Source organism: Vipera berus (genome assembly GCF_964194415.1).
Source record: "Vipera berus genome assembly, chromosome: 1".
In the NCBI taxonomy this organism is placed as follows: domain Eukaryota; kingdom Metazoa; phylum Chordata; class Lepidosauria; order Squamata; family Viperidae; genus Vipera; species Vipera berus.
Window position 1 is genome coordinate 17,036,741 of NC_138202.1, and position 13,582 is coordinate 17,050,322.

General features: G+C 40.0%; 1 protein-coding gene across 4 annotated transcripts in view; it reads left to right on the forward strand.

Annotated features, from left to right (window-relative positions):
• Positions 1-13,582, forward strand: part of MYO9B (myosin IXB) — an 88,422-nt gene that overhangs the window by 37,265 nt on the left and 37,575 nt on the right. For all 4 annotated transcript variants that reach the window (XM_081316308.1, XM_081316305.1, XM_081316306.1 and 1 more), the window contains exons 16-19: positions 922-961; positions 1,537-1,659; positions 7,251-7,331; positions 8,528-8,638. In XM_081316308.1, coding sequence (XP_081172434.1) covers positions 922-961; positions 1,537-1,659; positions 7,251-7,331; positions 8,528-8,638 — 355 coding nt within the window. The remainder of the gene's footprint in view (positions 1-921; positions 962-1,536; positions 1,660-7,250; positions 7,332-8,527; positions 8,639-13,582) is intronic.

The following is a 13,582-nucleotide window of genomic DNA, read 5'->3' on the forward strand; positions in this document are numbered from 1 at the left end:
TTCTGTGGTTCCCAAAAAACAGCTTTACCTTAGACTAGTGCTGGGTGCTTTCACCAAATGTCCTCTGGATTTAGGCACGTAGGAAGACATGAGGCTTCCTTGTTTTTAGTCAGACTACTCATCGACTAGCCTAGCATTGCCTCCTTTTAACTGCCAATAGCTTGCTCAGGTTTTAGGAAGATTATTTTCATCTAGAATGCCAGGGGCTGAACAGATTCAACGTGGAAAACTGTTATCTGAAGCTTCTTGCAATAGTTTTTAAATAATCCGAATAGTATCCTTGGAAGCATAGCCATGTGAGAGACTAGTCGTGAGACATATTTAAACAGAAAATAATCTCTACAGCTCCTGTTTTGTTTAAGGGTCAGGTTTTGTTGATATCAGAGCTTATTTGTCAGGCACAGTTATTTTGAAGGATAGCTTTTTAAAAATACTTAGATTTTAAAATTTAAATTTAAAGTCTAAAAATGTTTAGATTCGCAGAAGAATACATAGTCCTGCTCTGTCACAGAGTTAATTCAGTGTTTCTCAACCTTGGAAGATAGGTGGACTTCAGCTCCCAGAATTCCATAGCCAGCCATGTTGAAGTCCACACATCTTCAAGCGGCCAAGGTTGAGAAACACTAATTCATGACTTTGTGCTTCTTTTTTTAAGGCTGACTCCCCCCCCATCCCCCATTAGCCCACCCTCAGTGCCTGACAAAATCTCAGGAGTTGGCAGCACAGAATTAACTGATTTTATGTCTCACATCAGTATTCCCATTGTAGCTCGCTTCCACCATCTCTTTAGAACTGCTGAGCCATCATTTTGTTCTTGTCTGCTTTGCTTGGTTTAATTTGAAAGATGTGGCTTTGCTGAACTAACCAAATTGCACATTTGACAATACTTTACCACTCCAATGATTTCTCATATTTTAACAGGAAGAATAGAGGTATTAAACAAAAGCAGATCATCCCAAAGGTGAGTTTCCATCTGTTTTAAGGGTCCAATATATGTGGGGAGGGGGAGGTGTGGGGGGGAAAGTTTTGTGTCAGTTATTTTACAGTTTGCAAAGTATGTGGACATTATGTGAATTCTCCTAAAATGTGCAACAGTATATTTACACAATAAGTAGATATACACTATATATCACTATATTTTGAGAAAGGCTGAGTGCTGCTCTGACACATGTGAATCTCTGTTTTCATATAATGTGAAAGTCAAATTCTTGGCTATTAGAAGAAGGATGAAAAATATTCATATAACCAAAATTAGGTGCTCTGATGAAGTCTGTAAAACATTTGGAGCACTCAACTCTTTTTTATAATCTCCTGTGTATCTCCATTTCTATGGCTGCTAGCAAAATAAGAACATAAATGAAGCATAATTTAACACACTCATCGCACCAAATGGTACAGTTTCAATGCCGAAATTATTGTGCCTGCCTTCATGGGATTGCAGTTATAACTATGGCATATTAGCTTAGCTGCCCAGAGTCACTTGATAGTGAGATGGGTGGCATATTAATTAATTAATAAAATATTCCTTGGCTGCAGAATTTACTGGACTCAAAGTCTTTGAAACTCATCATGAGCATGTCATTGCATGACCGGACCACAAAGTCGCTTCTGCATTTGCATAAGAAGAAGAAGCCACCTAGCATCAGTGCTCAATTCCAGGTAAAGGGGTATATACAGTAGTAGAGAATGATAATTGCTGCCCCCCCCTTTTGTTTAATGTTTTTCTAAAGCTGGGAAAGATTGAGGGCAAGAGAAGAAAGGGATGACAGAGAATGAGGTGGCTGGATGGAGTCACTGAAGCAATAGGTGTGAGCTTAAATGGACTCCAGAAGATGGTAGAGAACAGGAAGGCCTGGAGGAACGTTGTCCATGGGGTCACAATGGGTTGGACATGACTTCGCAACTAACAACAACAACAACCACATACGGGGTTGGGATATATGCGGGTGTTATATTTGGTCTTATATGTATTTGTGCAGGAAGCTTGCTTCATGGGGCAGGGGGGAAGAACATGGCGTACATCTTCTCAGTTTCTCTTCATTCTTGCAGCAATAGTACTTCACTTCACTCTTTTGCACGGAATATGAAGTAGATCTTTCTTCAGTTATTTGGTTCTCTAGTCCCCTTTTCCCTTCTTCTGTACTTTCTTTCATTTCTCTTAACTCCACATTTCAAACAAAACTGGAAAAGAGCGCCCTTTGTGCAAATGGATCAAGTGCCAAAACCTATGGCAATAAGTGTCTTGCTTTCTTCTGTAAAGAGAATGAATCAATTGAACTGGGAATGGTAATAGATTCCTGATCCTAAATCTGTTTGTCTTCTCATGGACCTCATTCATATGAGAAACACTGGCCTTCTGTTCCACCATGTATGAGAGCAGCACAGTGGTCAGGAGTCCACAGAGTAGTACCAATTGTTTCTCAGATCACAAGGATGATTCTTTTAAGATTTTTCTTCTTCAGGAAAAAGGATAGTAGAATTTCAGAGGTGAAAGTCATGTTCAGGGATTGGGGGCTCTTGTTGACCTCAGGTTTCACTTGGAAATCGTTCAACTATATCCTTCCTAATGTTGAGTTCTGCTCCACCTTAATGGACCCTGGGTAAGTAACAGTGGAATTAAATATGCCATATGAAAACACATAGAATACTGAAACAAAAGCAAGCTTAAACTGAATGGTTTTCGCCTGTTTGTCCATATCACTAGACGTAGGTCTTCCAAAGAATGAGAGCCACCTTTAAGAAGGTCTGTCCAGAATCATGAACCTCACAAGGAGGATGACTCAACAGAGCTTCTCTAGATGCTCGAGACCTATATACAGATTCTGTTCTAACAAGGCATTACCTGATTTATCCCAGTGCTGTGTCACACAGGGCTTTAATAACCAGCACTTTGACTTGAGCCTGAAAGCATACAGTACTAGTAAGGAATGCAGCAATTTAAAGTTTGGTGATACTCTGCACTGGGAAGGTATTCCTGCAATAATGTAGGTTCTGTATTCTGCAGCAGCTGTAATTTCAGGTTTGTTTGTTTGTTTGTTTGTTTGTTTGTTTGTTTATTAGAGTTCTATACCGCCCTATTCCCGAAGGACTCAGGGCGGTTTACAGGGCAAAGTTAAAAACAGTTAAACAGTACAAAAGTTAAGATAATGTTAAAATTAAGATAGGATTAAATAACAATAGCCCAAATTTAAATTTAAAATTTAAAAATTTAAAACCCCTCAGTCCAGGCCAGATAAATCAAACAACCAGGTTTTTAGGTCCCGGCGAAATGAACGAAGGTTGGGGGCGGTCCGGAGTTCCACAGGCAGGTCATTCCACAGGGCAGGCGCGCCCACAGAGAACGCCCTCCCCCTGGGGATCACCCGCCGGCACTCACTGACCGGCGGCACCCTAAGGAGGCCCTCCCTGTGGGAGCGCACAGGACGATGGGAGATTGATGCTGGCAGCAAGTGCTCCCTAAGATAACCCGGACCCATGCCATTTAGGGCTTTATAGGTCATCACCAGCACCTTGAATCTCACCCGGAGGGCAACTGGAAGCCAATGCAGCTCGCGGAGGAGAGGTGTTACATGGGAGTATCAGGAAACTCCCATCACAACTAGCGCGGCCGCTTTCTGCACCAGCTGAAGCCTCCAGGTGGTCCTCAAGGGCAGCCCCATGTAGAGAGCATTGCAGTAGCCTAACCGGGAGGTCATGAGCGCATGAGTGACTGTGCGTAGGGCATCTCGGTCCAGATAGGGCCGCAACTGGCGCACCACGTGAACCTGGGCAAAAGCCCCCCTAGTCACGACTCCTATACAGTATGATCTTCCAAAGGTTGACTCCAATAGTAGCCCTCCCCTTGCCCCAGATGTTGGAATAGCTCAAAAAAGTGGTGATCCAGGTGTAAGTTACTTAAAAGTGGCTGGCAAATTAGCCACAGCTGTGTAAAGGCTCCCCTGATCAAAACTTTCACCTGTCATTTTAGTAGAAGCTGAGAGTCCAGGAAAAACCTACCGGTAAGTCATAAACCACTTTAGAAAGAGCACGAACCCATCAAAGGGAATTGGTGGAATTAATATTACTGGGATTCTTAGTAGTTTATTGATGAACAGCAATTTTGACACACTAGGAATTAATCTTGAGCTTGTTTCACTTCGTCCAGACACACTCACAGACTCTTCTGCATCTTTAATAGTTGTATGAGTATTTCAGATAGGTGTTTTCCTGTACGGTAGCCGGTTAATTGTCTCTGGTAATGTCATTTTCTAGTGGGATTAGTTTCTGAATATACTGTTTCTTTGAAAATGTGTCTGTCATTCCATATTAGTGACTTATAAAAACTTGAGAATTTTTTTTTTCTGCAATTGCTCTTGGGCATTACTAAAGTAAAAACTAAGTCTCCTTCAAGTCTAGCTTTTTCTGTTGATTTCATGGACATATCCATGCCGTTTTCTCAGCAACACCATGGAAATGGTCTGTTGCTGCCTTCTTTTGGGGTAGTTTTCAATTATCCAGTTTAGATCAATAGTCTTCCATCCAAATATTAACAAGGAGCAACACAAAACCTGCTGTCACCTGCTAAGGCTGAGTATTTGTATTTCCAGTGTAATTTTTTCCTATTATTTTCCCGTTAAAAAGGTTTTTTTCCATTTTCTTTTTCTTATTCCTTTATTTTTTGGAATATTTGATGGTAACATCTTCTTTTATCCTTTCTTACTTAATACTGGACAACATGTTGAGTCATTATACAACTTTCTTATTGCCCAAGGCTTTAATTCTCTCTCTTTCCATGTTTTTTTCTTCACAATTTGCTCACAAAGCAATTTGAATCTTTGTCACTTTGAAATACTGGATTTTTTTTTCTCTATTTGATTTTTATCGTGCTTCTTCATGAAACCTGCTGAGTCTGTTCCTTTCATTGTCTTAATGTCTATTTGTTTTCTGGCCCTATTTTATTGGCAACCTATATTCTTTTTAATTTTCTAAATTTAATCCATACTTTTAACAGAAATAAAAAATTGCTCCACCATCTGCTCCTGACTCAATTGCATTTTTCTGTCTTCTGTTTTATAGTCCATCTGGTTTTAATATTCATCTGCTGATACCCATGCTAAGAGTTTAGAACAAGGTGATGGCAATAAAGAATTGTTTTGGCAAAGCACATATTTTGATATGCCCTTTTTATTTATTTATTTATTTATTAAATTTCTATACCGCCCTTCTCCCAAAGGACTCAGGGCGGTGTACAGGGCAATAAAACACAACATACAAAAATTAAAAATAAATTAAATTAATTTAGCCCCAACAATAAATGGTTAAAAATAAACCCAAACCCTTAGTCCAGGCCAGCCTGTTCAAACAACCAAGTCTTCAGGTCACGGCGGAAAGAGCGAAGGTCGGGAGCCATCCGGAGCTCAACAGGCAGTTGATTCCAAAGGGGTGGTGCGCCCACAGAAAATGCTCTCCCCCTGGGGGCCGCCAGCCGGCAATCCCTGACCAACGGCACCCTGAGGAGGCCCTCTCTGTGGGAGCGCACAGGACGAAGGGAAGTTGACGCCGGCAGCAGGTGCTCCCGTAGGTAATCTGGACCCATGCCATTTAGGGCTTTATAGGTCATCACCAGCACATTGAATCTCACCCGGAGGGCAACTGGAAGCCAATGCAGCTCGCGGAGGAGAGGTGTTACATGGGAGTATTGGGAAACCCCCATCACAACTCGCGTGGCCGCATTCTGCACCAGTTGAAGCCTCCGCGTGGTCCTCAAGGGCAGCCTCATGTAGAGAGCATTGCAGTAGTCTATCCGAGAGGACACGAGCGCATGAGTGACTGTACGCAGGGCATCCCGGTCCAGATAGGGCCACAACTGGCGCACCAGGCGAACCTGGGCAAAAGCCCCCCTGGCCACAGCCCCTACGTCGTCTTCCAAATGGAGCTGTGAGTCAAGGAGGATGCCCAAGTTGCGAGCCCTATCTACGGGGGGTAACACCTCACCCCCCATAGTTAAAGATGGAATGAACTGAATTTCCCGAGATGCCAGTACATACAACCACTCAGTCTTGTCGGGATTAAGCCGAAGCCTGTTCCTCCCCATCCAGACCCGGACCGCCTCCAGGCAACGGGACATCACATCAGTATTTTTGAATATCTCTGTATGTAAGATCTCATTTAGTGTGAACTACTATATTTCATTTTGTATAAGTTTTCTTATTTCTTAGACATCCACTTGTACATGCTTTATTTTCACTTTGATAGTATTAAATTTTCCTTCATGTTTCTCATATGCTATACTCAATATATGAGTAAGTGTTTAACATGTCCAATGAATTGAAGGTTCTGAAAATATGATGAATAACCAAGTCCTGGTGCCTCTCTTGTGAAATGGTTTGCCCCCTGAGATTAGGATGGCCCCAATCCTATTTGCCCTCATAAAGTTCTTAAGGACTGGTTATTTCCTAAGATATTAGGCTGAAGCATATTGATATATTGTGATCATCTTCACTTGCCAATGTTGTGTGTTGTTTTTGTCCAGCGTAATATCTAAAGGTGACTGCTTGGAGCATTAGCAGGCTAAATGCTTGCCTAAATATCAGCATTTGCACAGTGCACTAAATGTGGTGAATTGTATCCTTCGTTTCATTTGATTTCATTTTGTCATCTTGGTAGCTTACTATGCTGTGTTAACTCAACATGGTTAGTTTATGTTTCTGGACATACTATACTTGTCCAGAAAATTGAACCCCTTGTTTAACCAAGCAAAATATGCTGTACAATGTTTTGTAAAGCATAGTGCAACATAATCAGGCTTGCCATATGATAATATTTCTAATACCTCCAATTTCTTTGGAAATAGATGGAAAGAATAGGCTTGGAAAAAATAGATGGCCTATATCCGTGGTGGCGAACCTATGGCACGCGTGCCACAGGTGGCACACAGAGCCCTCTCTCTGGGCACGTGTGCCATCGCCCCAGTCCTAGGCCTTCCGCTGGGTTTTATAAAACCTTTTCGCTTTAGGCCTCTGCCGCCGTGTGCAAAGTTGGAATTGATTGATTGAACTTTTTAGTCCCACCCAATCTGCCGTTACCACCGTAGCCACGCCCACCCAATTGACCACACCCTCCCAATGGGCCACGCCCACCAGGCACCCAACGATACATAAGTGGGTTTTGGAGTTTGGGGCACTCGGTCTCTAAAAGGTTCGCCATCACTGGCCTTTATGGTGCTTTCCCTAAGCTTGGCTGATAAATTCCTGTTGTGTGACTCATTTCAGGCTTCTTTGAACAAGCTTCTAGAAACTTTGGGAAAAGCTGAGCCCTTCTTTATCCGTTGCATCCGTTCCAATTCTGAGAAGGTAGGTGGACACCTTTGCGTTCTGGGTCTTGCCAGTAGTAGTGTTTAGGTCCAGGTCTTGTGTTAAAATTGATAACATGTAGGGGGAGTCCTACATTCTTGTTTTAGCCAGTTGCCTTGAAATAATTTCTACCAATCTCTCTTTGTTTTCATCAAAACAAAACAAAACATTGTGTTCTTAACTGTAAAAACTAAAAAGCTAACTAGCTCACATTTGCATTCTTGAATGGTACTTCCCTGTGCAAACGATGCTTATAGCCTTGTATAGATATTTAAAATTGTGCAAAACTGATTTTTTCTGGGGGGTTTTAATGGACATTGATAATTTTAAATTTTTATTATTTTAGAATACATTTTAGAATAAATGTATAATTTTGAGAATGAAAATTACCTAATTTTGCTTGGCAGTTAATTGAAGCAAGTCTTTTCCCCCCCATTGTTTTAATTAATGCTTTCTTTTCATCAATTTTCATGGATAAAATTTTAACAGTATTTATGAAAACATTGTGTTCTTAACTGTAAAAACTAAAAAGCTAACTAGCTCACATTTGCATTCTTGAATGGTACTTCCCTGTGCAAACGATGCTTATAGCCTTGTATAGATATTTAAAATTGCGCAAAACTGATTTTTTCTGGGGGGTTTTAATGGACATTGATAATTTTAAATTTTTATTATTTTAGAATACATTTTAGAATAAATGTATAATTTTGAGAATGAAAATTACCTAATTTTGCTTGGCAGTTAATTGAAGCAAGTCTTTTTCCCCCCATTGTTTTAATTAATGCTTTCTTTTCATCAATTTTCATGGATAAAATTTTAACAGTATTTATGAAAAAAAAAGAAAATATTCATGAATGCATTTTCTTAAAAGGAGCACTCCTTGGAGAGAAGCATTGGAGAAATGTGGCACTGTTCCCTAATTTACATAGCAACCTAATTAAAACTAGTTTAAAAATATTTTAAAGGTACAGCACCCATTTATTCAGACTCACCTTCATAATCAGTCAACACATTTTAAACCTCTTCAGTCTGTTTGATATTTATTGGCTGAAAGAGCCAAAGAATATTCCTTGTCTTTTAAAAAAATGCAACGGACAATAGTAACTCCACTTCTGAGAACAGAGATTCCGATTTATAATAGGGAAGGCACATTGCATAGAGACTGCTCTTGATCTTCTGATTCTTTTTTTTTCCAGAGGGAGTTGTTCTTTGATGAACGACTGGTACTTCAGCAACTGAGATACACAGGAATGCTAGAAACAGTGAGAATCCGACAATCGGGCTACAGTGCTAAATTTAACTTCCAGGTACTTTTGCACTCGGGCTCTGCCTTCTTTCCTTAGACCAAGAAAAGCCACTTTATTTATCAAAAACATCCTCAGAATTCCTACTGTTTTCTTTCTGTGTTTGAGAAATAATCCGTGTTATGGAATTTAGTGTGCAGAGGTCTCCTTGTGCTACCAAAGAGTTGCACAGACAAGGAAGGGCACTGAGAGAAGTAAAAGTCACACACAGAAGTACACTGAGTTCTAAAAGCAAAAAGTATTTTACTTTGAGGTGGTGTAAAGACAAAAATGCACAGTCAAAAATAAACAGTCCAAGTCATACACAATAGCAACAGTCCAAGGAGTAATCCAAACTACAAAGTCTTCTTACCGGTCCAGAGGTCAATACACAGTTCAGGTTTACAACAGTAGTAAACCAACAGCAGAGCAAAAACAGTAATAGTAGAGATCAGTGAATTCAGAGAGAGAGAGAAGCTACGTTCCTAGCTTCCTCTTATGGCCATGAGAACACTTACACACCCATTGGCCAATTAACTTCTTAAAGACATAGCATTATGGTTAATATATTTTCAACCCAACATTGTAGGCTAGCACCATATGCCTAACATTCTCCCCTTTGGGTAGAATAATATATAACTCTTACAATCTTATGCACATTCTTTCACAATTAGCATTGTGTTTCACAGCACTTTGTACCTTCGTAAAATGGTTTGCAATATTTACATCAGATGGACAATACTCTAACTGTATTAATTTATCTTTGACACATTGTCTGACATTCAAATAACGAAGATCAGTATGTTTAGATCTTGTTCTTACTGCAGCATTATTAGCCATCTTTATCGCAGCTTGATTGTCCTCATACACAATAAATGGATCATTTACATTTAAACCCATATCTAACAATAATTGTTTGTACACTAGCAGTTCTGTACATAACACTGATAGACATGAAAATTCAGCCTCCATTGTAGACAAGCTTATGTGCTTTTGTCTGATGGACTTCCATCCAATCAAAGAATCACCCAACATAACAGCCAACCCTGAAGTAGATTTACGAGTGTTTGTATCAGAGGCAAAACTCGCATCTGCATATGCAGTAAGGATTAACTCACGATTTGGCTCTAGATATAACGAGTAGTGAATAGTCTGCTTCAAATACCTTAATACTCGTTTAGCTGATTGCCAGTGTCTAACAGTTGGATTATTGTTGTACCTAGCTAATTGATTTACACAGTAAGAAATATCAGGTCTAGACCAATTACTCAGATACATAAGACTTCCTATCAAAGATTGGTACATAGTCTTATCAAATACAGGACTCTCAACATTAGTGTCCTTAAAATCCATAGCCATCGGAGTTTTTGCTGGTTTACACATTTCCATGTTGTATCTCTTTAATAACTGAGATATTTTACTGGCTTGTGACACCTTAAAACCCCTATTTGTTTTCACAATATCTAACCCCAAATAGTGGCTAATTTTCCCAAGATTTCTAATTGTGAATTTATTTTGCAATCTTGAAATGATAGTTTGTGCTTCTAACTCAGTTTTTGTTATTATTGCAATATCATCTGTGAATAATAAAATAAAAGATAATGCTCCGTTGTGTTCTCTTCTAAACAAACAAGGATCAGCATTACTGGCTACAAAACCTATTGCACTTAACTCATTAACTAAACATGTATTACACTCATAGCCTGATTGTTTCAATCCATAGAGGCTTTTCTTTAATTCCCAACAATCATGGTCTCTATCACTGGTCAATCCTGGTGGTATTCTTAAATAAATAGTATGTTGCAATGGAGCATGTAGATATGCAGTTTCAACATCTACATGGTTAACCATATATTGGTTTTTAGCCGCCCATACTAAAGCTGCTCTTAAAGTAGTTGCCCTTAGACTGGGTGCAAACACTTCGTCATAATCCTCAGTAGTTTGGGCAAAACCTTGTGCAACCAAACGTGCCTTATGGGTTATAGTTCCATCTACTCCCTTCTTTATTTTATATATCCATTTACAACCTATAGCTTGCTCACCAGGTGGCAGTTTTGCTTTCACATAAACCTTAAGATTCTGCAAAGACTTCAACTCCCTGTTCATTGCAGCTTTCCATGATGCTTGTTCCTTTTCAGGATACATCCTGATCTCATCATAGTTAGATGGCTCTACACTAACGTGACATACTATACTAGCTTCATAGCGATCAGGTGGATGTCTGATACGCATTGAACGCCAAGGAATTACAGGGCTTTGAATTTCTGTCTCCTTTCCTTCCTCTGATTCCTCTTTTATCTCCCCTATCTCCTCTTCATCTTTTATATTTACAGGAGATGCATTATCATTACTAGTTACGTTATCAGAGGAGTCCTCAAACACTAGAGGATCAGTATTAACAGTTTCTTGCTCTAACCTATCCCAACCAACGTGCTCAAGGAATTTTGCACATGCACTGTTATATACATTAGTTGTGCCTCGTTCCCAGAAACGATAGGATCTATGGTTAGCTTCGTAACCTACAAAGTATAATTGCCTAGCCCTATTTTGGCCTTTACTCCTGAGTTGTGCAGGAATGTGGACCCAAGCTGGGGTGCCAAACGTGTGCAGGTAATCAAGGTTTGGTCTTCTACCATGCCATATAGTATATGGTATTTTACCAGTAGAAGTATTAGCAACTATATTCAGGACATGGTTTGCACATTTTGCTGCCTCCCCCCACAGTCTATCTGTTAAGCCTGAATCTCTTAACATGGTTCTAATCATGGCTTGTAATGTTTGCCCACGTCTCTCAACAAATGCATTATGTTGAGGCCTATAGGTGGCTGGACGTTTATGCTCAATGCCAGCTGATTCTAGCATATCAACAAAGCGCTTGTTTGTGAATTCAGTACCATTATCAGTAATTATACACTGAACCTTTCTCTTTGTTTTTCTCTCCACAAACTTCAGCCAGTTTGCAAATTGTTGGAAAGTGTCTGCCTTTGACTTAAGCAGATAACAAAAACCATATCTAGAGTAGTGGTCCAATATACTTAAAATATAACATGACCCTCCTAAACTTGGTTTCATGGGTCCAATTAAATCAGCAAACACAACTTCCAAAGGTACAGTTGTTTTGAAGCTGTTTATCCTGTTTGCAGGAGTTGCCTTACTCTTTTCCTGATTACAGGCATTGCAATTCAAATACTTACTACATGGCTTCAGTTTAATTCCCTCTTCTAATTCCACTGTTTTACGTAGTGAGTTAAAGTTTACATGCCCTAACCGCCTATGCAATAAATGTATACATTCATCATGTGGCTTCTTGTTCTCACATATTGAGTTAGCTTTAACTGTACTAACCTGGTTACTTGTGAGAACGAATAAACCATTTTTCAAATTAGCAGTTACACAGGTTCCATTCCTCTCAATAGTGCATTGCTCCCCTCTGAATGTTACCACAAACCCAACCTTAACCAATTCCCTTACAGATAACAGGTTGAATCTTAGTTTAGGTATATATAACATAGGTAACTGTTCATTAATGCATGGACAATAGGAATTACCTTCACCAGAGGCCTTCATCTTCCAACCGTTGGCCAGTGAAACATATTGGTTGCTGTTTTTCATATTAATAAACCTCTTTTTTACTTTAGTAATGCATTGTGAAGCCCCACTATCAACAACCCACAATTCATTATTTCTGGATGTTGGTTTACCAGAAATAGCCAAACCAATGCCCTTCTTAGCCTTCCCACTGCTATTCACATTCTGTTTTTTACCCTTTCTACAGAATTTGGCTATATGCCCTCTAGCCCCACAAGAATAACATTTCTTGACGTTGTAAGCAGTGGAGAATGGCTGCTCCTCTCGTGGTTGTGTCTCTCTCAGCTGGTCTCTGTCACGCCTTCTTCTGGACTCTTCCAGCAGTCTCCCAGTAATGTTAGTCAATGTCAGTTCCTCTCTGGTCAGGACTTCCAAAGAAGAAACATACTCATCATAACTCTCATCCAAAGATGACAGAATAATGTAGACCTGATGCAACTCTGAAAAAATCAGCTCCTTTTCATGAAGCTCTTGAAAAATTGCTTTCATGTAATTTAAATGGGTCAGCATATCTCCATTCTTCTGCAGACGAGCCCTAAACAGCTTACGTGTAAGGTGTATATGTGCACCCACACTGTCTCGAACATAAAGCCTTCGCAAAATATCCCAACACCTAGCAGCAGACTCCTCACCACGAATATGGACAAGCTGCTGGTCATTCAGTGTTAGTCCAATAATGCAAAGAGCTTTCTCATTGCTACGTTTAAAGTCGTCTAACTTCTTTGCATCCTCTTCGTCATCTGGATTCCAAGCAGTAGTATCTGGTGGGTTATTTACAACAGTCCATAGTCCTTCCTTGCGCAAAAGCAAGCAGCATTTCGTGGACCAGGAAACATAGTTTGTCCCATCCAACCGGGTTATCCAGGAGATGCCTGACAACTGTTCTTGTGCCATTTTACACCAAATAGCTAACACAAACTCAGCTAGGAATATTGTGTGTACTTACTCTCAGTACAGGCCTGGGCCCATAACCAGTGTTATGGAATTTAGTGTGCAGAGGTCTCCTTGTGCTACCAAAGAGTTGCACAGACAAGGAAGGGCACTGAGAGAAGTAAAAGTCACACACAGAAGTACACTGAGTTCTAAAAGCAAAAAGTATTTTACTTTGAGGTGGTGTAAAGACAAAAATGCACAGTCAAAAATAAACAGTCCAAGTCATACACAATAGCAACAGTCCAAGGAGTAATCCAAACTACAAAGTCTTCTTACCGGTCCAGAGGTCAATACACAGTTCAGGTTTACAACAGTAGTAAACCAACAGCAGAGCAAAAACAGTAATAGTAGAGATCAGTGAATTCAGAGAGAGAGAGAAGCTACGTTCCTAGCTTCCTCTTATGGCCATGAGAACACTTACACACCCATTGGCCAATTAACTTCTTA